The sequence below is a fragment of the Eucalyptus grandis genome, chromosome 6, assembly GCF_016545825.1.
Source record: "Eucalyptus grandis isolate ANBG69807.140 chromosome 6, ASM1654582v1, whole genome shotgun sequence".
NCBI lineage: Eukaryota > Viridiplantae > Streptophyta > Magnoliopsida > Myrtales > Myrtaceae > Eucalyptus > Eucalyptus grandis.
In genome coordinates, this window is record NC_052617.1 from 41233478 (window position 1) to 41258594 (window position 25117).

General features: G+C 38.3%; 2 protein-coding genes across 2 annotated transcripts; both read left to right on the top strand.

Moving 5' to 3' along the window:
* Positions 1–1222: 1222 nt before the first annotated feature.
* Positions 1223–14958, top strand: LOC104449804 (phospholipase SGR2; the record flags this gene model as incomplete). Its single annotated transcript, XM_010064071.3, has 21 exons — positions 1223–1469; positions 2981–3081; positions 3501–3680; positions 4138–4293; positions 4537–4608; positions 4725–4877; positions 5919–5969; positions 7661–7831; positions 8148–8297; positions 9183–9248; positions 9335–9886; positions 9972–10050; positions 10184–10260; positions 10579–10651; positions 11123–11225; positions 11802–11895; positions 11999–12061; positions 12762–12810; positions 12892–12995; positions 13944–13990; positions 14229–14958. Coding segments are annotated over 21 exons (2826 nt in total), but the record flags the coding sequence as incomplete, so codon positions are not given.
* Positions 14959–18733: 3775 nt separating this feature from the next.
* On the top strand, positions 18734–22583 carry LOC104449805 (12-oxophytodienoate reductase 2). The gene is made up of 5 exons (XM_010064073.3): positions 18734–18910; positions 20174–20314; positions 20417–20547; positions 21030–21206; positions 21787–22583. The coding sequence occupies exons 1-5, from the start codon at positions 18837–18839 to the stop codon at positions 22377–22379; spliced, it is 1116 nt and encodes a 371-aa protein (XP_010062375.2). The 5' UTR covers positions 18734–18836; the 3' UTR covers positions 22380–22583.
* The last annotated feature ends 2534 nt before the right edge of the window (positions 22584–25117 follow it).

A 25117-nucleotide genomic window follows, 5' to 3' on the forward strand; every position in this document is an offset into this window, starting at 1 on the left:
AAAAGGCCAATTGAAAGAGAATATGCTTTTGTCTCTAAAACAATAGGAGAATGGAACCATTTGTTATAATTAGAGTGCTGCACAACGAATTAAAAAATTTGGGAAACATTTTCCTAGAAAATTAGTCAATGGAAACTGTTGTCATAATTGACAACAGTTTGTACTTAATTATTTTTGTGGGTGATGAAGATGTTTCTAATTTATTTATTCTCGTGAGAAATGCAATTGATTATTTTTGGAAAAATGTATTTTAACTCATAAGTATTTTTGTGAAATAAATGCATCTTTATGTTTTGTTTGTTTTGTGGAAAAATAAACGAAAATAATCATGTTTGTAAATGAATTGTCGTTAACATCTCTCATTGATTAATTATATCAAGCTGTAAATTGTCATTAACATCTCTCATTAATTAATTATATCAAGCTATGCAAGTAATCATTTTTTGGAAAATGCTTTCTTGAGTTTTGTATGTGGGGGACCTGTGGTCTTTCCTATTTCTTTTCATTTCTATCGGTCCTTCCATCCAAACCCAATGGTATATCTAGAACTCTCGATGATCCCTCCTAACATCTCCTAATAAACGTAAATTCACGGGCACTTCCCATTTTTCAGGCGCGTAAAAAAGTAAGGTCGAAAAAAATTCGACCATAATTAATAAGAAAATTCCGAATCCTGTGCGCGAGCTCAAGCAGGCCTTGACAATTTTTCCGGGGCCACCTCATGAATTAATTTAGGGACATTTCCGCTAATTTTCAATTTCTCAATTGAGGGGGAAATTACAAAGAAAAAGCAGGGGAGGAAATTACAAAGAAAAAGAAACTGCAACCGCCATTTCTGGGCGTGCCGGGTTGTTCTGGTTTTCGCTGCTGCCCACCGAACGTTCAACTCCAACCTGTCCAACTCCTTCTCCTCCTTCTTCCTTCTTCCTTCGTCTCGTTTCGTGTGTCTGTCTTTCTCTTTCTCTTTCTCTTTCCAAGGATTCGCATTGGGCGAGGAATCTCGGTTCCGTGAAGAAGAAAGTACGAGGGAGGGCGTCCCCCTCACGGAACCTCTCGCTCCCCATCATACTCTCTCCACGCCAGCATCAGCCGTCACTTGCTTGGGGTCAACTCTCTCTTCTCCTCGTTCACGCCATCCGAGTTCGCGATTTCGCGACCGCGAGCGGGGATTGGGATCGGAGTGCTCGATCGGTTTGAGGATTCGGGTCGGGAGCTGACGTGATTCCGGTGGCCGGCCGGGCTTCGATGGCCGGTCCTGGGAGAAGCTGGGAGGGGAGGGGAGGGCGATGGGTCCGAGATTGTGGAGGCCACGCCGGATTTGCTGAAGAACACGCCTTCCAACATCGCGAGGTTGGAGGACGTGATCCAGCATTGCGAGGGGCGGCGGAAGTACTTGGCTCAGACGCGGAGTCCCTCGGATGGCACCGACGTCCGGTGGTATTTCTGCAAGGTCCCTCTGGCCGTGAACGGTACGCCTTCTTCCCGTCCCTTTCTCGTTCTCCGCCTTTGCGCGCCATTTTGTGGCCATTCATTTGTTCTTTCTTGGCACGTGGAGTCAGTTGATGTTTAGTCTGGGAATCTATTTGAGTAAGCCTGGAGCTTGAGCAACCTGATTATGAGTTGCGAAGTGGAAATGAATGGGCACTCTTGTGTGTCATTGAAGCTTCGGATATCATGGGCGGCGTTTTCTTTAGGCATGAGGACGATCCTTTTGAAGTTATCGTTTGGTATAACATGCTTGCTTGCTTCATTTTCCATGCACACGGGGGAACTGGAGAGCAGAACGATAGTAAAACAATTAAACTTTCACCAAGTAATTTTGACTTTACTTGGTGTTTACTTGTTTTTTATGCGTTTCCTTTTCTTTTTAGTTTGCCAAAACGAGAATAAGTATTATCAGTGAATTTATGGTATATTTGTGTCAAATTGTAGAATGAGTTGAACAGGTGCACTCAATTCTGGAATAAGAATACTAAATGTGAGGAAGTAATGGGTAATGCTCTCTTTTGACAAATTGAGGACAAAACATGTATAATAAGTAGTGGAATGCGCCAAATACGTTCTCTGAATAACAGAATAAGAGTACTGGATGCAAAGAAATCAGCAGCCAATACTCTTTTGGGCGTGCAGTCTAGCGCAATCACTTGAGTTCATCTAACACAAATTGAAGCATATATATATATATGTTCTTCAAACCAATCAAAAAAGAAGATATGGGTTTCATGTTCATAAAGGAAATTATAATATTTTTCTTTAATTTCCTTAGCTTGTTTATGAAAGGTATTAAAAAACCATTGTCTAATCTCTATGTTTCTTTCTGAATTAAATTCTTTGTTTAAAAACTCACGATTAGGTTCAAATTCTTTCTCAAGAACAAGAACCTCAGGATCAACTAATTGTGAGTGTATTGCTAGTGTATTGCTTCAATTTGTAAGAGTAGGTTAGATTATTTATTGTTATTTTTCCCTTTATTATTTTTATTTTTTGACTTTGCTAATTGATATCAAACTTTTAGCAATCATTGATATTCCTTTCTTTAAATGTTGAAGTTGCCATGTCTGTGTATCGGGGACATTATAGATGGACTTGATTGCAAAACTTGGGTTTCTTAGAGTATTCAATTGCATAAGAACCGTCCGAAAATAAACTTACACAAACAACACAACTCAAATTCTGTCCTGTCCCTTATGTGGCAGAGTGGGTGTATTTTACATTTGGGCCACATTCACGTTAATGTTTAGTCTAGTCTGATCTCATGTTGTTGATGTTTCTGATGGCACCAATCAGTTTCAGATGGCATCAGTCAGTGTTTCTATGCTTCTGAGTTCAGACATTGATTAATCCTGGAAGCGCAATAAATTGATAGCTTAAATGTTTCTGTATCTGTCATCTGCTTTTCCTCCAATTACTTTTTAAGGTTCTCGAGTCATATTGGACCTATTGCTCAACTTTGCGTACCTTCTTTTGTTTCTTATTCCAGAGTTATCTGCCTCTGTTCCTCGCACTGAGATAGTTGGAAAGAGTGAATTTCTTCGATTTGGTATGAGAGATTCTCTGGCAATAGAAGCCTCCTTTTTGCAGGTAATTTCTTGTGACCTCTGGTATAAGTCCTCAGGATATTTTTGATTCTATCCTAGCTTATCCAGTTGAAAATAGAATTTTCCTACTTTGCCACCTTTCAATTGCATTGCGTATTTTTGTCAAATCGGTATCCAAAAGTACTTTATTTAAAGGCAGTCTGCTCAGTATAAAATTGACCATGATAAGATGCAGAGAGGGTCTTATTGAGAAAACAACCATATGGGTGCCTTCTTTTTCCAGAACTGACTTCTTCAATCTGTTATTGTGATGATGGATTCTTCTGCTGCTAAGGAAATAACTTGTTTGACTTCTTGTTCTCATTTTGATTGCATTAAGTTTAGCTCATGTGCTTTATGCGAGGAATTCTTTCTAAGTTTGGGTACTGAGGGTTCTGTTTTTATTTGATTTCTGAATCACAGAGAGAGGAGGAATTGTTATCCTGTTGGTGGAGAGAGTATGCAGAGTGTAGTGATGGTCCAAGAGCAAGGCTATCCAGTAGTGAGGACCCACAGTTGAGAACATCCACGGATTTGTCAGCTCAGCTATATGAAGCCGAGGAAGAGAGAGTTGGTGTTCCAGTCAAAGGAGGACTATATGAGGTGTGTTTTGCTTCAAGTCTTTTGGGGCTGTTATCACTTTGTACTGTCTTCTCCTTGTTATTGGGAGAAAGGTCTTCTGAACTTTCAAATGCCCAAGCAATTAGCACTTGAAACTAAGTTTGGTGCTTTCCTCTCTGTATCATCAATACAAGGGATAAAAGCTACTTAACTTCATGGTAAAGTTTAAAGAGATTCATTGTATTGCTTGTATTGCCCATGATGGTTGGAAAAAGATTTGAAAATAAGCATTTCCTTAAAAGCATTTTCCATGAGACCTACATAACCATCACTCACGCAAGAAATCTTCTTTATTGCATTGTATCACTTTCACATTTTCCATCTCTATGAAGAAATCTATTGATTCATCATCCCAGCTTATTCCTCCATGATAGAAAAATTGAATTTCTTTCGCATGTGTGTTGACCTGATGCGGAATCTCTGTGAAACATTGGGATAGGTAGACTTGGTGAGAAGACATTGTTTTCCTGTTTATTGGAATGGTGAAAACCGACGTGTCTTACGAGGGCATTGGTTTGCTCGAAAGGGAGGGCTTGATTGGCTTCCTCTCCGTGAAGATGTCGCAGAGCAGTTAGAGTTTGCATACCGTTGCCAGGTATACAATAGCTGTTACTTTTGCATTCTTGACTTTTGAATTGATAAAGAATAAAATGATGTCTTGTTACTTAAATCTTATGATAGTCAGGTTTATAAGTAACTTTTAAAAGAAGTGTCTATATCAGTTAGCAGCAATAAAATGGGAAAAGTTCTGTACATTCTTTTAGGCAAAAAAAGGACAGTTTTTCTTTTGTTATAGATTTATCATAATGTCAGTCGAATTTGTGATTGGTTTCTCTAGGTGTGGCACAGGAGAACGTTTCAACCATCTGGATTATTTGCAGCTCGAATTGATGTGCAAGGCTCTACCCCAGTATGAAATGCTTTTTTTTTTTTTTTAAGAACTGACCTAGTATAAATCACACTATATTTGAAGATCCATCTTGGATGTTTTCTATGCTTTCAGTCATTCTGCCACTGTATATGCAGGGATTGCATGCACTTTTCACTGGAGAAGATGACACTTGGGAGGCTTGGCTAAATGTTGACTCCTCTGGTTTTTCTGGTGCTATTGGTTTTTCTGGGAATGGGATAAAACTGAGGCGTGGCTTTTCTGCATCTCAGTCACCTAAACCGACACAGGTGAAAATATTTTTGCATGCTGTTAATACCTTATGATTGAGATTAAAATTTCAGCTGCTGGATTTTTGTCAATACTGTCCTGACAAAAGAGGAAAGATGATATTTGCTGCTGGTCTTCTCACACCATCAGCGAAATGCATTGGAACTGTAAACTTCTTGCGTGCTGGTCATGGAATGATGAGAGGAGAAGTTCCATCATGATTGCATTGGGTTGAGGAGACTTGTATGAATTTCAGGCCAATTATCTGGTTATGTAGTACCTGCCAATCCAAATGGTGTCTTCATGTGAACTTTGATCTTCTTATTAATTTTTCCTTCTAAAATTAACCTACCATTCCTTTGAAAAGTCACAGGGACAAATTATTTTTCTCCAACTAAATGGATATAAGTAGCTGCAAGCATTGTCATCACCTGCACTTCACCTGGTTAACTTGAGCATCTTGACACTTTTAATGGAAGTTTTGTTGGAATTCGTCTTACTCTGTATGTTCTCAACCATTAGAAGATGGGCTTTTGCTCTTGCATGTGGAAAGGAATTAGCAGCAATGAGAATCCTCTTCTTTTCTTCTTTTGTTTATAACCTTTGATCTCATATGAATGGTTAGGATGGGTCAGAGAAATATTATGATAGTTCAAGATTTGGTTTTGAACTGGGGGCTCGTTTCGCTTTGACAACTTGCTCTAAATGTGCTATCGAGCTTTGGAATATTGGGAAACTTTTCAATTACACTTGAAGTACTAAAAGCGACTTAAAAGAAAATGCTGCGAGCAGTTTTGGCATATAAAGTGATGGACTCTTCAAGTGGTGGTGTGATAGAATCTCGTTATTGGATCACAGAGCACATCATGAAATGTATGGGCAAAATCTGTGAAAGTCATCACTGAACTGGCTAGATAGGTTAATTTGTTCGTCTTGGGCTAGTGCCGGAGTAGTTTTTTTTTTTTTTTTTTTTTTTTTTTTTTTGGGGGATTTTATATATATTATTTATATTGAACATATGAAATCGTTGATGCTTTAAGTGAGAGTTTTGTTTGCTGCAGCATGAATTGCGTCAGCAGAAGGAGGAGCAAATTGATGATTACTGTTCACAGGTACTGTAGCATCCATCTATTGCTTTGCATTGAAAATATGTGTTCAGAGATTTTGGCTATTGGATAAGGCATCGAATATTTTTCAATAAAATAATTTTGTGGAAAACAGAACTATAGCGACTTAGTATTTGCAGTTCCATAGCAACACTGCCATATCTGTAATTAGTGATACCTTGTTTTATATTGGCCAACATTAGTGATTACTTGTTTGAAAGAACCTAACTGCTAATATCTAACCTTAGTTTCCCTGATTGTAAGGTTTTTATAGAAATTGCAGAGATAGTATGTAAACAATGTGTAGCAAACCAGAGATCAACAAGGGGATGTTCAGATTAGAGAATGAGAATGAAAGTCTAGCACCATGTTAGATTATAATATATATTAAACATGACTTTAGTGAGTTGAACTCTGAAATATTGGCACAGTTTTCGTTTCAACTATGCTAATGCTCTACATCTCGGATGAGTTTCTTTACATGTGGAAGCTTCTAGGATTGGGAACTTCTTCAGTGTGAAATTATTTTCCAGAACTTGCAAACTATTTCTTCCAGAGAAGCTTATAATTTTTAGTTATATTTGAAGATTTTGAGATTATCACTATCTGAGCTCAGTGTACTATTTTTATTTTTTTATATGGTAGGGTGGAAGTGCAGACTTTTCGTAGGATTAGAACTCTAAGGTCTTATTTTTTTCAGCACTATCATGCACTTAGATTAAATCAGGTGTTGATAGTCAATATGACACTGTTTTTGATATATGGATAACTGGGAAAGCATGAGCCACTACTAAAACTATTTATTTTCTCAGCACTATCTTCAGATTTCACTTTAAGCAGAAAGGGAGGATTTGAAAATTTTGCAGCATCAGATAAAGTTGTAGTGAAGCTCGTTAATGCTTCGCCCCTAAAATTTAGTTCCCTGTCTTTGTCGTCAAGATAAAGATAAACTTAGTTAATTTTTTATCTTTTCTCAATAATTATCCTGTCATCGGGTATTGTTTTTGAAAAAATTTCTCTGGATGAGGCACAACTAATTTTCTTAGCAAAACTGTGTATGTCAGGGTTAGCTATGATCTAAATTTTTTATGATGTTAGTGGTACTTTTGGTGTTTAAAACTGATTGATCTTTCTTAATTGACTGTAACATAGGGTCAATGAATTTGATGATAACTCATAGTTTCAAACCGTAGATATTTGCATTCAAAGTCATATAACCAATATGCACCAAAGATTGGGGAGGGAAAAAAGGATGTCCAGCTGGAAGAAACTATCGTGCACTTAGGTTTAGTTTTTAGAAAAGTTGGTAGTGATCTGAAATATTTGTACATCATATCTTGAAGTCCGTAGTTATTTCCTTAATTATAAGCAATTCACACTTACAGAATGTGTAGAAGCATCTAAAGTATTAGATTATGCCTGTAATTAACAATTTAGGCTTTATATAGAAAGATTATGGGCAACTATTTTCATATTTGTTATACTGCTGGATTTGAGATAATGTTTACTACATCAAATCTATTAGAGGGTTATTTGCACTTACATAACATGAAAACAATCTGTTAATTCACATGCACATCTTCTTGTTTATTGACGTCACATTAGAGAAAAAGATTCGTTTACAATGCTGTTTAATCTCTCCTCTATGCAATTAGTCTTAGATTGCAGATAATATAAAAATACGTGCTTGATTTTAGGTTCCTGTTGGGCACTTAGTTTTTATGGTTCACGGTATTGGGCAAAGGCTGGAAAAATCTAATTTGGTCGATGATGTTAGCAACTTTCGGCATATCACGTCAGGTCTTTCTGAAGAACACTTGACTCCTCACCAACGGGGTACCCAAAGGGTTCTTTTCATCCCCTGCCAGGTAGACAATAAGCTCCCCTATACTTTTATATACGTGTTCTTTTGGGGATTCTAGATTAGTTATCATTAATGAAGTCCTTTTGCATATCAACCTTTTGAACTTTTATTTGTTTAGCAAGTGCTTCGTAGAAACGGTACCACATTAGGAAAATCTGAGAGTTCTTGGATATTGTGAGACACCACAAATGAAACTATTGGACATATTCATCTAATAGCTTGTGTTCTGTTCAGCTGTCACATATTCTCTTTTCTAATTTGAGCGAGCAATTAATCTGTTCTTGATGCGTTTCTACGTATAATGCACTGTTTGGTTTCAGTGGAGAAAGGGTTTGAAGCTCGGTGGTGAAGCTGCAGTTGACAATATTACCCTGGATGGTGTTCGTGGTTTACGTGTCACGCTGAGTGCTACTGTTCACGATGTGTTATACTATATGAGCCCTATTTATTGTCAGGATATCATAGATTCGGTAACTCTCTCTCTCTCTCTCTCACAGATAAAAATTGTGTTGCATAAACACTGCTTGTGCACACAAATTTCATATGTTTACTGTTAATGGAAGTAGTTTGTGTCAGATAATATGATATAGCTTTTAAAGGTAAATTCTCTTAAGACCACATTCAACAGAAGCCATTGATTGAAGTACTCGGGTGCAGTATATCTTCATTCTGCTGATTGAACACCGCAAGTGCTAAATTGTATTGGAGACGCACTGTGATGTAATTCATTAGTAAGATCCAACCCTAAGCAGTCATTGGGTTCATTCATGTGGACCAGGTCTTATCCTTAGAGTTGGTATCAGAGCAACACACCTTCTAGTAGGCTTGTGATTCGAGGATGGACTAGGGCCTTAATCCGACTTGACAAGGGCGTGAATGATTGTATTGGAAAGGGGGCTCAAACAAGGTGTGGTTCCTAGTAGACTTCTAGGAGAGCAGAGGGGCAGGAATGAGCAAATCACATATTACACATGGGGGGATCTCTAGGCCACACGGGTTGATACTCACAAGGATATCAGTGCTATAAATGGTGGAGTTTGTAACACCGTGAACCCACATTGGATATGGGAAGTCTTGTGATGTTAATAAGTGAAGACCCACCTTGAACAACCATGTCTTTCAAGTTAACAGCATTTTTACCCTTAGCCTGCCTTAACCATTTCAATTCCCAGAGAAGTTTGTGATCTCGAGAGCCTTGCTGGGAAACAAAAAGTAGCACACTACTATTTCATTTTTGGTTTAGCCCGTTCACTTAAGGAGATGAACAACAAGTGCTACTTTGTCCAATTTGCAATTTCTAAAATATCTGAATTGTGCTATTCTGTGCAAAGTGATGAGTAATCACTCCTTTCCAGGTCTCCAATCAGTTGAATCGATTGTATCTGAAGTTTTTGAAAAGGAATCCTGGTTACAGTGGAAAGGTATTAGACCTCTGCCTTGTGATTAGCCTTCTGTTACTTGTGGCTGTTCAGTTAGATGTTCTAATTCTGAAAGAGTTCCTGATTAGGTTTCTATATATGGGCATTCTTTGGGAAGTGTCCTTTCATACGACATACTTTGCCATCAAGAAAACCTATCATCTCCGTTTCCAATGAATTTGGTGTATAAGGAACAAAATGAGAATGAAAAATCTTCATCTGGTAACCACCAAGATCTTAAAAGCAAATCCTTGACAGAGATGGAACATAGAACAGTTTCGTCAATGGATAAAGCCAACAAGGAGCTGTTCCCCACTAGTGAGGATGAGGAGAGCACAGTGGCTTCTCCAACAGTGCATGACGAAGAATGTACTCAGGGTTCCTGTTCTGCTGCTCCTGCAAAACCAGATTCTGATGGACTTTCTCCATGGGCTTCTGCATCCAACCAACCAAAGAATGGGGATGATGTTCATCAATCCCTTGTTGAATCCAATAACATGCTTTCCCAAGATAGAGACAGCTTAGATGAAGCAACAAATAGAAACTGTGGATCAAAAGAAGGTAGCGAACAAAGGTTGAATCATAGGGCATATGAAGATGCTGATAACAAGGAAAGAGTAATAGAGTTTCTAAAAGAGGAGGTAGGAGTTTAAACTGAATAATGTATATTTTTCCATGAACTACCTATTTCATTATCTTGAAACTTTGTATCTGACTGTCGTTCAGATTGATTCTCTGAAAGCAAAACTTGCTGAATTGGAATTGCAGTCTTTTGGAAAGAAAGCGGATGATGTATTGCCACAAGGTAATTATTGCTCGAGAACTGTTCTATTGTGCACCTCTTTTCATTTGGAGGAATTTCTAGATTGGCTTTAACTTCTTTTGCATTACTCCTTCAGGAAATTAGAAGCATAATATGATGCAATCTATTTTTGCAGATTATTCTCCTGGGCAAAATGATGATCCTTATAGGAGTCATACCCCTTATATCAAGTATACAAAGCTTGGTTTCAAGGTAGGGAACATGAAAATCATACTCTTGTCAATTGCAATTGATCGGGTTATTTTGACTATGATGTGGGAGATTTCTGTAGGAAATGGGAAGAATTTAATGTTAATGAGACATCAATACTGGCGAAAGTTCTAATTATTGCAACTTGTGTCACTTGATAGTGTTCTGGAAACTTAGCCTTTTCATATTCTTTAGAGCATGAGTAGTTTTCGTGCTTCTCTTTCTCATTCCTTTCAATTTATGTCCAAAGATGCAAGGTATTCTTTGTATAGCTGATTCTTTTGATTGGGTCCATGAACATTGTTCTGTTTCTTTTGTTAGGTTGATACATTCTTTGCAGTTGGATCGCCCCTTGGTCTCTTTCTTGCTCTTCGCAATATTCGGCTAGGAATTGGTAATGGCCTTGACCCTCATAGATATTCATTCCTCTTCCTCGCAAGTTTTCAAATTCATGAAATATAAAGTACACGGATTACGAGTTACTCAAAGGAAAGGCACTGGATATTACCATCTTGCATATAAGAAAAAAAAAAAAGGAGAAGAAGAAGAAGAAAGAAGGATAAGTTGCTTGTGATATATGTCAACAGAATTCTGACTTGTTTTTAGGATGCTTATGCTCTCTGTATAATTTCAGTCTACAATCTCCTGTTGGTAATATATGAGGAAGTGTTTAAATCTGTTAGGAACAAGGATCGAATAGCATCAATACTAGCAATCCAACTTGGTTGTCATCACGGCTGGAGTAGATCAAAGCTGTCTCTTGCTTTTTAATCATTGAGCTGTTACTCCTATAGATATCTAGTTGTCCATCACGTCTCTTGTATGTAATGAGATTATTTTGTTGCCCGCTTTTTGTGGCTTTTAGGGAAAGGGAAGGACTATTGGTGTGAAGAAAACATAATTGAAGAGATGCCTGCTTGCCGTCAAATGTTCAACATTTTTCACCCTTTCGATCCAGTAGCATACAGGTTTGTTCTAGTACCTATGTTGCCCTAGATATATTCAGAAAATCCGATTTCCCCCTTCAGACATATTATTTTGGAAATTTCTTTTCCGACTCTTTGGACGTATATGATCCTTTCCAAGCCCAACTAACAGTGATTTGCCAAGCTGGGGCAAACAAAGGCGTCGGGTTGATGTTGTGTGCAAGACGTGCTATATATGTACTTATGTGTACGCGCACGCGTGCATGTGTGCGGATCCAACAAGCTTCAGCTAATGTAATAAAATTATGCAGCCTTGCATTGTATAGTATAATGAGATAATGCAGTCTTGCATTCTCATATGAGAATTAGAAAATGGGAGTTGTTGGATTCATTTTGCTCTTGTTGTCAACATTCATTAATTTCAAACTGGGTTCTTTAATATATATATAAATGGGTACGTGTATAATGAACAATGCAGTCTGGCATTGTTCATACAAAGGATTAGAAGGTCGAGGCTTGTTCAATTGATTCCCTCCTTGTTGTCGACACACTTCATTCTTGAAAGTTTGGTCTATGAGGTTTCCTACCATTTAGCAAGCACTGACATTTCCGATGCAGAGTGGAACCACTAGTCTGTAAGGAATACACCGACAAACGTCCTGTGATTGTTCCTTACCACAGAGGTGGAAAGAGGTTGCACATTGGATTCCAGGTTGGATAAACTATCTATCGTGTTGATATTGACTTTTACCAGGAAATCCATTTATATCTTATCGTGTTTAAGTGGTTACTGATTATATCTTTTTCTATTATAGGAATTTACCGAAGATTTAGCTGCTCGTTCTCAGGCAATAATGGATAACCTAAACCTCGTGAGGGTGGGTTCTGTCAGACCTCTCTCTCTCTCTCTCAATCTCTCTCTCTCTCTCTCACACACACACTCACTGTGGATGCAAATTTGTTTTTGTTGGTTGGTTATGTAACATTTATCAACTATTGGCCCTAAAGGTCAGTATTTTCTGTGGTAAACATTGGGGAAGACCTTTTGATCCATTCTGAAAGACCTTTTGATCCATTCTGAAAGATGAAATTGTATTTTCCAGCAACGAAAAGTGAAAAGAAAAAAGAAACACAATGTAGTCTCTATTACTCTATATCAAGTGCGGTGTGTGAGAAGTATTTCAAAAGAGAGATTGTAGGTTCACCGTGCAGTAAAATTGGTGGTAGATGCATTATGGACAACTAATCTTGCCCCTTTTACTTCATTAATAGGATTTCTGGTGATTACAATAATGTTTCAATTATGCCTTGCAAGAGGGGCTGCTGCACGAGAATTGAATTGTGATGTTTCATGGAATTATCTGCTTATGGTATACAAAACCAACTAAGCGTGCCCCCCCTCCTTCCTTCAAGAAAGGAAAAAAAAAATCTCTCTCTCTATCACATTCATATTTGAAAATTGCTTAAATCGTTACCTAGACCTGCCAACTTGAATCAGCAATGATGGAGTTGTTATTTATTTGGTCTTCTTTCTTGAAGAACTGAATTCTAAATTTTAGTGCTTTAATGGGGTGGCAGGTCAAGGTTCTCACGGTATGCCAATCGAAAAACAGAGACTCCCTTGAAGGTAACGTACACCAAAGAAATGTTATACCCATGAATGAACACACATGATTAAGTGATGGGAAACTGTCTTGTAAATCTGCAGAAGCAGCAGAAGATGGCCAAGAGAAGAAAGAGAGATCGTATGGTTCGCTTATGATGGAGCAACTAACTGGAAGTGAAGAAGGAAGGATAGATCACGTGCTTCAAGTGTGTTGTCTTACTTATTTAAGTGTTTATTTTCTTTTGTGTATGATGAATGACGTTCTACAAATACATGTTGGCTTCAAATTGCCTTGACAACAAGATGTCTTACTTTAAACTGTTGCTCTTTGCTGCTTGAAACCTGTTGACATCTTGTTTTGCTTGAAGATTCTTTACTTTTTGTGTGTGTGGTGAAATTTCTCTTTATGTTACTTTAGTGGTAATCATTGCCTGAAGATTGATGTGAAAATAAAAAGCGTGTTGTCTTACTTATTTAAGTGTTTGTTTGTTTGCTTTTGTGTTGGATGAATGACGTTCTACGAATACACGTTGACCTCAAATTACCTTCACAACAAGATGTTGTCTTACTTTAAACTGTTGCTCTTTGCTGCTTGAAACCTGTTGACATCTTGTTTTGCTTGAAGATTCTTTACTTTTTGTATGTGTGGTGAAATTTCTCTTTATGTTACCTCTTGGTGGTAATCATTGCCTGAAGATCAATGTGAAAATAACGAGATATGTTAGAGGACAAGAATTTGTGATCAGACAATGGTGCATCCTGAATTTCAAATAAGTTGTGAAACGACTGCAGCCAAGAAATCTCCTTTTCTGTAGGTTGTCCCTAGATTTTGGAAACTAGGTATTCATTGTGTTACTGGTCATGTTCCTTTTTAATCAATTATATGTTTTAATTTGCATTCCAGTTGTAATATCCCTGAATGGGTTGGTCCTGAAAGCTTTTGGTTGTGTCTTTACATTTTCGATGTTTCAAAATATGCAGTGTCTTCTAGTCTTTGTAAGAGTCCTCTTGATATGAGATATATATTTTTTTTTGATAACATTTTTGGCCTTGGATATAAATTGTTGTGGCTGGATTGTTGTTAAGTATTCTCTGTCAACTCATGTTTTATAGCTTATATTTTGCTAATGCTAGTTATTTTACTTGGGTTGCAGGATAAAACATTTCAACATCCTTATATATCGGCCCTGGGTTCGCATACGTAAGTATCAGGACTTTATATCCAAGTTCTTAGTACTGTGGGTCTTCTAGCACTCCAATGTTTTGTGCATTCTTTTGTTTGATTCTCTTCATAGGTAATGGGCAAACTGCTGAAAGTTGTTTCACGCATATGTTGCTTCGCCATATTTGTCTGCCTTTTATGTCTGCAAGCACGAAAGGATGTACCCTTTGCCCAACTTACCTAATGTTGCAATTATCTTTTCATATGGATGATGCAGAAATTATTGGAGGGATAATGACACTGCCTTATTTATATTGAAACACTTGTATCGAGAAATACCTGAGGAGCCCTATTTCTCTCGAGACCCTGAAGTATCTGGTGCAAAAAATGGGGTTGGTGATGCAGCTTGGCGCGAAGGTAGAGGGGCTGCTGAAGAAGAGCTTCCCTTGACATTTTCGGACAAAATCTTAGTCAGAAGCTTCTCTAAGAAAGCTAAAAAAGTCGTGAAACCTTGAACAATCGTGCATGTGCCATACAGAACCACATCAAATGCAGATATACCTTCTGGATGGAGCAATTTCTGACGGTGTCAAAGTGGCATATGCACAGACTAGCAACAGCTGACCCTCGGGCCATCACCCATACGTTTGAGTGCCATGACGAGCTGCAGGGACCTTCCGTCATCAGTGGGATAGCGTTGGCCCTCAACTGTACACGGCATCTGTTGCTTTAGCGCAGTTTGCTTGGTATCTTTTTGCTTTCAGTGCCCACCACCCAGTACATAAAAACGAAGGAGCGGGGTCAGACTACTGCAGGGAAATTGATCGCTTTCGTTGGATACAGTTTGTTGTGTACAATAATTAGGAAGGTTGCTCTTGCTCGCGCGGGTGTATACACGTTGAGATGTAATACTAACGTACCAAAAGAATTCCCTGTTTCCATGTGTACAGATTTTCAGAAGATTGTGTAAATGGAAGGAGCTTTTCTTTCCTTCCACTGCCCAGAAATTTCTTGTGTAACTTCTCTATTTTCTAGAACTATTCCGGTCATTTTTCTCAAGTCCAATCTCTTGGGCTGTATGTCGGGCAAATCGGGAGGAGAGAAGTTCCTGAGACAGCAGGAGGAAAGGAAATGTTCCTTCGATTTTCAAACTCAAGCTCTGACGGCGTTGGAAAAGGTTTCATTGGATGCCCGAGAGGCAACGGAGTGGGTGAAGTCCCATGTCATGCCACGAAAGTAGTGGATTCTCCGCACACCCGGCTCCCCATTTTTCGTGCTCAATAATTTCAAATGGGCCAGTCCACGTTTGGTTCTACTGAAATTTCGTAGTTTTCGGTGCAAAAATTTTGAAACTGAAAAGGTATTTTAAACTTTATATCAAAAAAAAAAAAAAAAAAAGACCGTGGAAGAAAAATAATGCATGTGTTTATTTATACATTAGCACGTGCTGAAAATTGATAAATTCCAAACTAAAAAATAAAGATTATATGAAACGCAATAGTGGCCATCTATAACCATCCGTGAAAAGAGAAACCTCATCATGCTTTCTTTTGAGACCTGAGTAGGTCTCTAAACTGCTCCCCCCGAAATGAAGATCCCACTCCTCCTCACAACCCATTTACAGGGAAATGAGGGGTGAGTAGTATGGGATAATCTTTCCATTGGGTATCCCGGCCAAGCCCGAAAGGGTTAGGGACCCACCTTTGATCCCCGTGAAGCCTTCCCTAGGGTTGCCTGGCGCGGTTCGGGAAATGATAAGGCCATGCTTGGATAATAACCAAGACACTGGCCCCGTTTGTTTGTGTTTCTTTTTTATGTTTTTAAACACTTTTTCTGTTTTTTGTTCTTTTGTTCCTGGAACAAAAAAAAAAACAAAACAAGAAATATAAATTTTGTGTTTCTTGTTTCAAACACTTTTGAAAAACACTTTTTTTTTCTTTTTCTCTTATTTTCTTGTTCTTTTTCTTTTGGCGGCGGCCTCGCCCGACCATGGCGAGCCGACCCTCGCCCGCTACGGCGAGCCTCGCCTCGCCATCGCCCGGGCGGTGGCTCGGCGAGGCCGAGGCTCGCCGGCCGCCGGGCGACCTCGATCTCGCCCAAATCCGTGCCGACCTCGCCCGCGGCGGCGAGCCGGCCTCGCCGCGAGGCCGCGCCGCCCGCCGCCGGGCGAGCTTGGCCTCGCCGGCCGGTCGCCGGCCAAGGCCAAGGCCTTGGCGACCGGCCAAAAAAGGAGAAAAAAATGAAAAAGAAAAAAAGGAAAAAAGGAAAAAAAATAGAAAAATAAAAGAAATAAAAAATTATCCAAATTTACCAAACATGTTTCGTTTATTTTTTATTCCCGGAACAAGTTTACCAAACGCGTTGTTTTGTTCAAAAATTATTCCCCTAACAAAACACTTTTTTTCTATTTCTGTTCCCTAACAATTTTTAAACAGAAACGCAAACAAACGCACCCTAACCGTCTCTATCGGTGGGGGCAATGGAGAAAATGACCGGTTGTTTCTCGATGATGCAAGTAGCCACCTTAACGCTTATTTTATCCATCAATCATGGATTATGCAACGAGGAACTCAACATTTCGTGAATCCGAGGAATCTTAAACCTTAATAGTCTCTTAACAATACAACATTTCGATGACCTAAGTTATGCTTAGACACATCTAAATTCGATCCTATATATAAAACAAGTCGTGAATGTATGGACATCCTGATTTTAGCGTTGAGTGTTGTTTCTATAAGATCTACTCGAAAAATTAATTCACTAGAAGTAGTAATAATTTCAGGCCATTAATTTCAGCAAAAAATAAAATAAAATAAAAAAAGAAAAATCATGAGTGTATGCAAACTTCGAATGTCAAATACCAGTTTGCTAAAAGTACATAATTGGTAGCTTCTGATATTTTCCTGAACGACCCAAAATCCGAATACAAGTCAGAGTTGATGACTTTCTAAATAAACGAGTTGAGGCTGAAAAGACATCTTCGAATCACTTTGCACGGCCGCCCACTCCAGATTGTGAGGTTTGTCTCCCTCGCGTTGTCTATTTAGTCCGAACTTGGACATGCTGTCCATCCCGATTCTCGATTGTCTGCTCGCCTGTCCATTTTTCGACGTCGACAAATCATAATTATTATTAAATCATGCGTACACTATATCTGTGTGTCCATATAGCATATAGCATCATCAATAATTATTTGTTTATAATAATCCTGTTATTTTCATTATATCCCTTTATATATATATAAAGAGGGAGACTTCTGTTTCGAATTTTGTTTTCACTTGTAGGACAATGTGGACTTTCTCATCCTCTCTTGTCGTTCCCCACCCTTTTTGTCATGAAAATGCGTCAACAAAGTACCAAATTTGATTGTCCAAAAAAAAAAAAAAAAAAAGTACCAAATTTGAATTATTGCCTCTTTTGTGATACCCTTAAGATTAACTCATTCAAAAAATTTCTCATTTTGACCTATCCTACACCAACCTTGACATTGTCTTTTAATATTTAGGTATGCACTTTCTTAAGAGGTCACTCATCATGAAAGTATTTTCTCACTTGAGCATAGCAATTGGAACACACATTTTACAAGTTAATTTCAATTTAATATGTTCAATTCAAGAGTGTTGTTTTTGTGTTTGATGAGCAATTTGGTTTTTTATTGGCCTCTTTGCCATCCTAAAAATTTGCCGAGAGCCACTTCTTGTTTGGGTCATCTCCTCCCAACAATCACTCCTCATCCAATTTTGACAAATATATCAAGTCCATTCAAAGTCAAAGTTAATGCAAACAACTTTTGACAAATATATCAAAAAAATCCATTCAAAGTCAAAGTTTTTTTTTTTTTAGTGCAAACAACTATAATTCCCCACTAGGGTTTTTCCATGGCCTTTAATTAATTGAATTTTCTATTTTATAATTTTATAATTTAAATAAATATTATATTTATTTTTTAATATTATCCTAAAGTGCACCAAACACTTGATAGGATTAGATATGTCCGCCTTTATTATCCAAAGAATTTAATATCTTACTTTATCCTATTCTATCCCGATTATTATCCGGACACCAAACGTAGCTAAAAGTTTAAGCTAAACCCCTCCCTTTGTTATCGAATGAGATTTCACAAGATTTTTATCAATTGTTCTAAAATTTAAGTTATTAAATAAATATATGATTTATTATTTAATATTCTAACATTAATTACCCACTAAGAAAAGTTGAGGAACCTTAAGATGGCACTATAACAAAGACTACGCGTAACGAAGATTAAACTTGGGAAAGAAAGTTTGCCGGATCATTGAGCTAAGAACGCCGGATACCATCGAGACGGTGGAGAATCGATCAGCAAATTTGGGAAAGATGGAGTAAATCCACGGAAAAACCCTAATCAGAATTCCACTTGGGGTTTATGATTTTCAAATTTACATCCATCTTCATTCAGCCGCAAATTTGGAAAAAATGGCATTTACCATCTTCAGAAAAAGTCGACCTGGAGCCTCCATTCTACCAAGTTGCCCTTTAATTCGGGACAAAAAGTCCGCCGCTTCGGGCGTGAATAGAAAAACACGTCGCCAGAGTTTCGGGCAACGTATTTGCTAACGTCTTCAAAACGAAGTTGAATTGAACCGGTCAATGGATGCACTCTCTCGGGAGCGGTGTGGAGATATTGGACCTTACGCGTCTGATGAATTGAACTTTCACTCTCTCTCTCGATCGAGTGGAGTGGAGGGACCTTCCTCGTTGATGCTTTTGTAGTACGCTGTGCGCTATTATAAAAAGGGAACGAATGAACTGCTGAATTCGCGACCATAAAATCCTTTAATCAAAAGGGTCTGCAACGCCATTTTAGGACACAACACAGAGAGAGAGATTCGACAGCGCTCGCACCATGTCTGCCCATCAACTCCCCACGCCTCCTCTCCTCACTCCCTACAAGATGGGAAGATTCGATCTTTCTCACAGGTTCGCATCTCTTCCTTCTTTCTCTCGAGGATTCCCTTCCGTTTTCAGTCTCGTTTCCTCACTCGCTCTTCAGTTCTTCCCCTCCGTTGGAGCTCCCCTTGATCTTTCCCCATTACGTGGGAAGAGCTTTGTCGTCGTTGTGGCGTGTCAAAATTTGATCTTTTACACTGGACGCGGGACCTGGGGAGTTAAAACGGGGGTTTCGAATTGTGAATCTTCTTGTCTCTGCTAGAACAAGTTAAACTTGAAATTTATTCTCTGTCACGAAGACTTGGAATTTCAAGGTAACTTGCACATGCATTTCAGTGATCAAATGAGCATACACCTCGTAAATATTTGAATGAGGTGTTATTTGTGCTGGAAGTAGATTGTTGTGTGATTTTTCCTCATAGACTGGATGTCAGGATGGTGGATCGAGTCATCTGTCGTTTCACTTCTCATGATTCCGCTGCCTCATTCTTTCCTGGCACATTGGCTGCATTTACTGTAGTAATGGGTGATATTGAACCCAAAATGCTTCTCCGATCAAGCCTTACTCTAGTATGTCAATCAGGTTTTACTTTCGTACATAGCACATGGAAAGATTGGTTGCTGCCCGCCTTTCCAAACCCTTTTTGAGTTAATCTTACCTTCTTATAGTTTTCCTTGTCATTTGGTTTTCATAGAGTGTCACTTCCCTTTACTCCATGTACACAATCTGAGGCCATTTTGTTAAAATATAGAGTCTTTTTCGTCTTAGTGCTTAAATCTCTCAGTCTTGTATTCTTTTGCTTTTCTGACAGTGGGGTTTGAGCCCCGAGTCTTTGCCACAGCCAAACTGCTGCCGGACGGAAAGGCTATGGCTCCCTTCTGTATTTGATGAAGTTTTGATGCCATATCTCTGTTCAAAGCTGCATTGGGAGTTCTATTTGCTCGTCTTTTCTTAGGCAAAAGCATGCCTGAATGTGCTAAACATTAGGACCCCAGAATATGCCGGATCATCCCTTAAACTGAAAGGTCATTGCTTTGGACTGGGAGTTATTATACACCAACTTAATTGAGTGCAGGTGCTTCAGTGGTGTTGCTTTGTTGGTAGTGTCAACGATTAGCAAACCATTGTTTTTTTTTTTTTTTTTTTGGTGAATATTAGCAAACCATTGTTGATTTGTTAGAATAGCGAAAAGGGTCTCTTTTTTGTTTTTTTTTCCTTCACTGAAGCTTTTCCAAAGTTCAAGCAGAAACAGATCGTCTAATAAACTGCCTTTTCGGTGCTTGTATTGTCAGAGTTGTTCTAGCACCGTTGACCAGACAAAGATCATACAAGAACGTTCCTCAGCCACACGCCATATTGTACTATTCCCAGAGAACCTCTAAGGGTGGCCTTCTCATTACTGAAGCCACAGGAGTGTCTGACACTGCACAAGGGTAATTAATCTCACTTGTTCAGCCAATAGACTTTGCCTAGCATGTGAGGTTCTACTTTTTTCCACAGGCTCGAGTTTAACTTCCTGCGCCCTGTTTCTTCAGGTATCCAGATACACCTGGCATCTGGACTAAAGAGCAAGTTGAGGCTTGGAAACCCATTGTAGATGCTGTTCATGCCAAGGGTGGTATCCTCTTCTGTCAGATCTGGCATGTTGGGAGGGTCTCAAATACAGGTTTCTTCGTGTTCCATTTCCTATATAATTTTTGCTTTTAAATAATTGGCACAAAAGAAGTGCTTGATTTGATTTTCAACTTGATGCAAATTGACTGCGATTTTCAACTGAAATAGTTTGAAAACCTGCTTAGAACCTTTAGACGTGCAAAATAAATGGTGAGTTCTATACAGAATGAGGAGAAAAGTTTCCATAGGCTTGCTGACATTACTTTTGTGCAAACAACATGTCATCTGCTTGAGCTTTGTTGCTGGTTTTATGTGCATCTTCGTGAAAATGATTAAAGGCCATGATTTTTAATGACATATTAAGTCTTATCATTTTTAGAAGTGATGTAGGTCAAATTCTTCTGGGTGGATAGATGATTTCCTTGAAAGAAAATGACTAGATAAGATGAAGCCATTATATAATGGAACAGGAATTTTTTCTAAGTGGCAATTAGCATGATCTCTCTATATATTGCATCTGGATTTTCTCTGCAGGTTTTCAGCCAAATGGGCAGGCTCCAATCTCATCTACTGACAAGCCATTGACTCCTCAACTTCGAAGTAATGGCATTGATGTTGCTCAATTCACGCCTCCAAGGCGACTAAGGACTGATGAAATTCCAAACATTGTTAATGACTTCAGACTTGCTGCAAGGAATGCAATGGAAGCTGGTATATCCTTTTGACTTTTCTTTTCTTTTCTTTTCTTTTTTTATGTCAATGATGGGAGGTTTACTCCAATGAAGTTGGTTATTACAGTGTGGTTTTTGTCACCTGAACCTGTGTAAGAGTATGGCAAGGGAAAAGAAAAGGCTGTCTGAGAGACGAAAGAAAGTTTTAATCACATGTATGGCAAGGGAAAAGAAAAGGCTGTCTGAGAGACGAAAAAAAGTTTTAATCACATGACAATGATCTTCATATATCTAAAGCCTCAGCAGAACTGAATCTGATGTTACAAGAAATTTTTAAAAGCATGACAACAAATCACTTAATGTTTCTTCTAGGTGGTGTAAAAATGAAGTAGCCAGTAACAACAAAAAGGAAACTATGTAGAAATACTAGTGGAAAAATTTTCATATCAGTTTTACGTTTTGTACTGTTGACTTGGCTTTAGAATCTACATATTTTGTATAACAATCTAAGAAGTATGTGAGTGCTGTCCCGTGCATTGATCATATTAGCTTCCATTTTATGCCCACTCTTGCTTTATGATACTAACTCATGTGATGCCTATTTTGCATGCACGACATAGGTTTTGACGGTGTTGAAATACATGGAGCTCATGGCTACTTACTAGAACAATTCATGAAAGACCAGGTAAACGACAGAACAGATCAGTATGGAGGTTCTCTGGAGAACCGGTGTCGTTTCACTCTTAAGATCGTGGAGGCCATTGTTAATGAAATAGGCGCAGACAGAGTCGGGATCAGGCTTTCCCCTTTTGCAACCTACTCGGAAGCAGCAGACTCGAACCCCAAAGCACTAGGAAAATACATGGTCGAACAATTAAATAATTATGGGATCCTTTACTGCCACATGGTTGAGCCAAGAATGAAGACTGTGGGCGAGATGAGCGAATGTCCGCACAGTCTTGTGCCAATGAGGAACTTGTTCAAGGGAACTTTCATTGTAGCCGGAGGTTATACCCGGGAAGATGGAAACAATACTGTGGCCGAGAACCGTGCAGATCTTGTTGCTTACGGCCGTTGGTTCTTGGCCAATCCAGATTTGCCTAAGAGGTTTCAGTTGGACGCACCTCTGAATAAGTACAACAGAGAGACGTTCTACGTATCGGACCCGGTGATTGGGTACACCGATTATCCATTCCTGGAGGGCACGGCTTAAGTCACTGCCGGACGTGACTTGGAATAAAACAGCTCATCATTGATTCTTGCCTATTTTTAGGCATGCCGATGAGAATTTTCTTACCCTTGTACTTCCGCTGCATTGATATGCATAACACAATAAAATTTGTACGTCTTGATACAATCACGGGGCATGGACCAATCAATGAATTGCTTGATGCGGAATAGGTTTGGTATCTGTTCATTTTGATGGGTTGTTTGAGGGTGTGATCATTGTCCTAAGATTCGTTACTGCACGTTTTAGCACCATTGAGCTAACAGATAGTTTAAAAGTTTCCGATTTGGAAAATTCATCTCCGATGAGCACGACATCAAGACGTGATCATACAATCGACAGGCTTCCCAAAAATTGTACCACATGTTCAAAGATGACCGCGATAAACATATGGCAGCATCTTACAAGGGTTGTCGATGATGGCGGAGTGTGTTAAGTCTTAAAATGAAACTCAAAACATGAAAAGAAGACAAATACACAAAGGGAGGGGCATGATGCCGGGTAAGATGATGAAGCTCATCCGTGATGGAGACCAGCAACAATTGAAGGTGGATCAGTGACTACAGCAAGGAGACCTTGGAGTTTCTGGATCATACACCCTTCTTCCCCAATCGACCCACTAGTTTCACATGGGCTTGTTAGTCAATTGCATATCACATCTGCAAACCCATTAGCAACTAAGTGCAAACAAGTGAACCAATTTGCTAAATTGACCAACTGAAAGATTAAAGGAAAATTGCCCAATTGCATAAACAAGTTTTCATTGGCATTTACTCAAAAGAAATTGTATTTACCGAAGTATACTTCACATTCAGAAGTATTTCCAAGCTAGACTTGATATTTTTTTTTTTCCTGAACTTAGATTCCACTGCTGAAAGATGTTATCTATAGTGCGATCAAATAAAGACGCCGTGTCATCTTTTAATATTTTTAACTTGATAATAATTGAGCCAAGTCAAATTAATTCACGAATGAGTGACTGACGGATCCATGAATTAAGTTATCTCAACCGCCGACTAGACCTGATGAGATCATCTAATGCGTCAACGAGGAGCATTGTCTAATCTTGTATTGAAATAATTCGTACAGCAACTTAGCAAATAAAAAAGAAGAGAAAAAAAAATTAAGAAAACATGTTCTTGAGTGAACCCTCTTTAACGAATCACATGAATAAAGCGAATAGCCCGCAAGGGAATCTCATGGATTTGATTGGCTGTTGGGCACGACTGTTTTAATTAAGGGTTTAATATTGCTTAATCACCTTACTTTGAGCATCTGATGTGTTAGATTATCTTAGGACAGCATACCTTTTTTTTTTTTTTTTTTTTTTTCTTTTCTTTTTTTCTGTGCGTGTGCTTCCGGATAACCATAATCTAATTAATCTGTCAGATGATTGGACGTTTCTTATGTTAAATTTCAAAGCAAATGCGAAGGCTAATCACATCCCACTCAAATGTATATCTATATTTAATCAAGCTTGTTAAATTTTTCTCTTTCTTTTCAATAAGAATAATATCAAGTATGAATGCTGGAATCGTAATGAGAGCATCGGTTTCCCTAACGTGAGAAAGAGGACATCTTCTCATGACATTTTGCATATGGGCGATGTCCATTGTCGTCTGGCCGAATTCTCTTTTTTCCGGTGGTTTCACCTCGATGGATTAGATTTTCTTAAAGCATTCTCTAGCTAAGTATGACATGACATATAGCCAATTATTCAAAAAACTCAAATCCATCGAGGGCTATGGCATCTATCTTGACCTTAGAAATCAGCAGGTGATTGATTATGCCGTGAAATTGGAGTGTTGCTTCTGCTTAACGATTTGAATAAAATATCGATAGGTTTGAGTTGTTCTAGATTTGTAATCATAATTCCAATTCCAAATCTTTTCACCTTGTCTAGTTAAGAGTTATCATTTAGGTCATTTAGTGCCGTTTAAGTGAAATGTTGCCACTATACATCAAAGGGTAACCCTGAAAGGACAAAATTTAAAGCTCTATAGAGAAAAAAAAAAAATTCACTCATCAAATATCAATGGTTCATTCCTACGATTAGCAAAATTTTTATCGAACAATCGTTGTATCAAGTATTTTACAGCACTTTAGTAACTTTTCCATATTATAAAAAGGAAGGGTTGACTAATTTGCTATTGAAACTTCGTAACTTCTCTTTTGTTATTTGTGATATTTGCTACAGAAAGGTAAGTTTTGGTGTCTCAAAAGTTCAAGTTTCGGACAGACAAGGCTAGCTTAGAGAGTAAGTAATTAAGTAGCTACGGTTGTTCCGACACCATAATGGTTAGTTGCCAAACGCATGCTTTGTCAAAATGTGCCATTTTTTAAGGATACTTGGATTGATTCATCCCCTCATCTCATTTTATTTACTGTTTGCTTTAAAGGATGCAAAGACAAAAGACCAAAGGTATAGATTCTAATTGGAGAAATGTTCGTTATAGCTAGCAATTTACAGCAGTGCATTCTTTTCAGAAAAATAAATTAATCAATTCTAAACTTGTATGTGGAAGCTAATTCAATCTAAAATTTTTCGATCTTATCAATTTAATCTTATGAAATGAATATATTAAAATTGCACATAAAGATTTATGAATAAATTAACAAAATTGAAAAGTTCAAGACTGATTAACATTTGAATGATTTGATAAATTTTTCGTAAATATCACATATTCCAAGATCCTCTACTTGATCTTCCCAATACTTCCTTC

What these genes read in the sequence shown, in the direction of transcription:
- LOC104449805 (XM_010064073.3), top strand. Translation starts at nt 18,837, where the DNA reads ATGTCTGCCCATCAACTCCCCACGCCTCCTCTCCTCACTCCCTACAAG. An exon ending in AGATTCGATCTTTCTCACAG is followed by an intron (nt 18,911 to 20,173) that starts GTTCGCATCTCT and finishes TTGTATTGTCAG; the next exon opens with AGTTGTTCTAGCACCGTTGA. An exon ending in AAGGAATGCAATGGAAGCTG is followed by an intron (nt 21,207 to 21,786) that starts GTATATCCTTTT and finishes TGCACGACATAG; the next exon opens with GTTTTGACGGTGTTGAAATA.